Source organism: Thermobia domestica, chromosome 15 (assembly GCF_964235325.1).
Source record: "Thermobia domestica chromosome 15, izTheDome1.hap1.1, whole genome shotgun sequence".
Classification (NCBI taxonomy): domain Eukaryota; kingdom Metazoa; phylum Arthropoda; class Insecta; order Zygentoma; family Lepismatidae; genus Thermobia; species Thermobia domestica.
In genome coordinates, this window is record NC_137468.1 from 181,771,879 (window position 1) to 181,775,428 (window position 3,550).

The 3,550-nt window shown below is 35.4% G+C and overlaps 1 protein-coding gene across 1 annotated transcript; it reads right to left on the reverse strand.

Annotated features, from left to right (window-relative positions):
* Positions 1-1,263: 1,263 nt before the first annotated feature.
* Positions 1,264-2,496, reverse strand: LOC145671745 (uncharacterized). Its single transcript, XM_081740950.1, has one exon. The coding sequence runs from the start codon at positions 2,494-2,496 to the stop codon at positions 1,264-1,266; it is 1,233 nt and encodes a 410-aa protein (XP_081597076.1).
* Between the last annotated feature and the right edge of the window lie 1,054 nt (positions 2,497-3,550).

Here is a 3,550-nt window from a genome sequence, read left to right on the forward strand (position 1 = left end):
TTTCTTTAGCTGTAACTGAACATGAATGTGGTCATATGCAAAACAAATTGGATCAGGTACTGCTTCTCTGACATGTGTTATCCACGCCAGTCGCCATCTTGGATCCGCCATATTGGATTCAACTTTCGTCTTTTCAAGTGGGAATAGTTGCATATGATACATCAAATTCATACAAAATTTTCTCGGATATTCATTGGTGTAGTGAGTTTTACGGTAGCTTGTACCATTTGCAAGATATTGCATGTTAAATGTGAGGCACTTCACAAATCCAACCATTAAAAAGTTGTGCAGTGCCCCGTGTGTATATGAGATCTTTTACGTGATTTATTGTTGACTAAATGTTTTTCTGAACGTACATACATACAGACACACAGACGTAAATAGGATATGGTAGATTTTCACCAAAATCTGGTCGTATCTAGGTATACATTAGACATTTCGTTCGTAATACAATACTTTCTTGCTATAGTATAACATGGAAGTAATATCAATCATTCACAGAAATGTTGTAAGATTATGACACCAATGTTGTAGAGAGTTAATTTAGACCTACAGTACTTTTCCAGTTAGAAATTGTTTTGATTTGTCAACATCAGAAACGTAAGCGTAACTGATATTACTCTGCAATGTCTATTCGCGAAGTGCCTAGGGGAATTTATCATCTATTATCTCGCAAATGGTACAAGCTACCGTAAAACTTACTACACCAATGAATTTCCGATAAAATTTTATATGAATTTGATGTATCACATGCACCTATTCCCATTTGAAAAAATGAAAATTGAATCCAATATGACGGATCCAAGATAACGACCGGTGTGGATAACACGTTTCAGAGAAGCAGTACGTGATCCAATTTGTTTTGCATACGCCCATATTCATGTTCAGTTACACCTAAAGAAACTAAAAGCAATTTTGTGACCGAGCATTATAGTAGTATATGATTGAATTCTGGGTATATGACGGCTCATAAATGTGCAAATTACTCATATGGGCCGATAAAATTAGTACAATACACATTGAGCCATGGAGAACTTTGCATTTAAATCAGTTTTACATGTAAGCCAAGAGGAGCTAGTTTTTGTCATGTTATTAAAATAATGCAGTCTATCCAAAGTAATCCCGAGGGGACACTTCGCGAATGCACCTTGTCAGAACGAAACGTACTGAATGTAAATATAATCCATTTTTGATATAAAATTAACATATACTAACGGGAGGTTAAGCTGAATCAGCCGGCCTCTACTACACCAATGATTACAATTACTTTTTATATTTGAAACATATTTTTTGGCAATTTTTGCGTCGACATTTGGAAATCAATAACTCTATGCTGAAAGCAATGCAGCCAAAACTTATTCCAACTATGTATGTATAAAAACTTGCTTGTAAATGATGCAAGGAAATAGCAACTTCAGATCTTCTGCCAGACATAAACTTTCTTTTTAAGGAATCGTCTTTCATAACGTACGAATACCATTTACCAAAAAATCCACCTTCGATAAGCCCTTGAATAAGAACATTTATTCTAGGCACGTAAGGTGAGCCCTTCGGAAGAATAAACCCACCCCAAACATCACCCACATTTTGTGTTGAAATGTACAACAAAGTTTCTCCGCCATCTGTAAAGTATTGTTGCGTATATGCCACACTTGTGTGCAAACCAAAGTAAACAGCGTCCCTAGTGAACGCGACACGTTTCACACCTTCAGATGGACTTACTATGGCAACAGCTCTTGAGGCAAGGCTTTTTAACACTGGAAAATCGTAACTTTTTAGTAATGCCACAAATTGCGGAAGAGCTACAACTACCAACTGCGAATTAGCAATATCCTCAAAGTCATCCAAATCTGTATTATACCGTGGAGTCATTATGTAACTTACTAATGATCCTTGATACAAGGAGTTAAGAACCATTGCACCAGCAATGGAAAACATAAATATTGTTTTCAAGGCCCTATTGCAGGGAAGAAAACGTACAGTTCCTTGCAAAAATATCGCCTCAACATACAAAACACGACCAAGTACCTTTTCAAATGTTAGTTTTGTTGTTACAATCCATTGAATAAAGAGTTCACAAACAAGGCTGTACATAAAGAGGCAAAAGGCTGAAGTCCATATTGCCACGTTGAATGGTAGAATTAAACACATCCATTGAGGTAATGGAAGGGCTTTTGGTGACGCAAACACGAATGTGCTAAAATAAAACAGAGTTGTGTAATCAACAACTTTAAATCTGTCCCAAAGCATCATTGATATAGGACAAATATCCGATAATGCTGTAACCACTTCTCCCAAGGGCCCTATCCATGTGCCATTTGGTAACTGTCTATTGGCTGTCCTCGGCTCATATTTTCGAACAATAACAACTGTAAAATTCATACTATCTTTGAGCGATTCAAAAAGTTTACCAGAAAATCCATCATACATAAAGGAACCGTCTTCAGAACCATTTATCCATAAATACGGCATTAAGTTAAACTCACTAACGCGCATTGTGTAATGATGCATATTTTTTGTTAGTTCAAGTAAAGAGTGATCTCTGAAAATTTTCTTTGCGCGTTTAAAGTCAATGCTCTTCAATTCCTCTAAGTAAATTCTCTGCGTGAAAGGATTCACCCATGCAAGTTTCAGATTTTTATTGTAGTTCGGTACCTTGTTATGATAAACATTCGTAATCACTTGCACACGTAAAATTCTTTCTTTCCAAAATACACTAGAGATATCAGTCAGTTGTTCTATCCGTAGGGGACAGTTGCGAAATATAACAAACATTGTTCCTCTACCGTTCCAATAGGTACTTGCTTTCAACTTGGTGATGATAGTCGAGAGATGTTGGTAATCTCTTAAGATAAGAAGAAAATGGGAACTTTTTCTTTGTTGGTTATCCTGAAAAGGCTCTGGTATTGGTGCATTGAGATCTTGAATTGTAATTGGTATATGACATAATTTAAACAACTTTCGTAAAGAATTGTTTAATGTTTTGGAGTGTATTGTGTTGTACAAAATGGACCACTGCTTTCTATTACGTGTTTGGTGGAAACAAAAGTAAGAACTGATTAAATTATACTCTTCGTTGCTTAGAACTTCATTTGTGTTGCTGTCTTCCATTAAAGGTAGTACTTCATAAATTAACAATGTAAATGCCACTGATAAGTAAAATTGCTTTACACTTGTAGTCATCATAAGCAAGGAGTACAGCAATACATTTCTTGGAACAGCTGAAACAAAAGAGCATGAATGTATAAATAGCAGATTGGTTTTAATAAATGTAAAGATTTCATAGTACACAAAGTACACAAAGGTTAAGAAAACAGTGTCAAATTCATATAAGAGTGTGTTGTTTGCTCGTGGTAATAGTATAGTTATGTCTTTTACATATTTCTGTTTTGGTGCATACCGATACCTCACTTCGTTCAGGTTAAACGGTTTAACCAAAAATTAGAGTTGTTAAAAAGCTGCAATTCTTCCACTATCCCTTAACGTCTTTTAGGCTTTTATTTTCTTATCTTCTATCCAAAAGCTGATTTACCGTATAATAAATCCACAA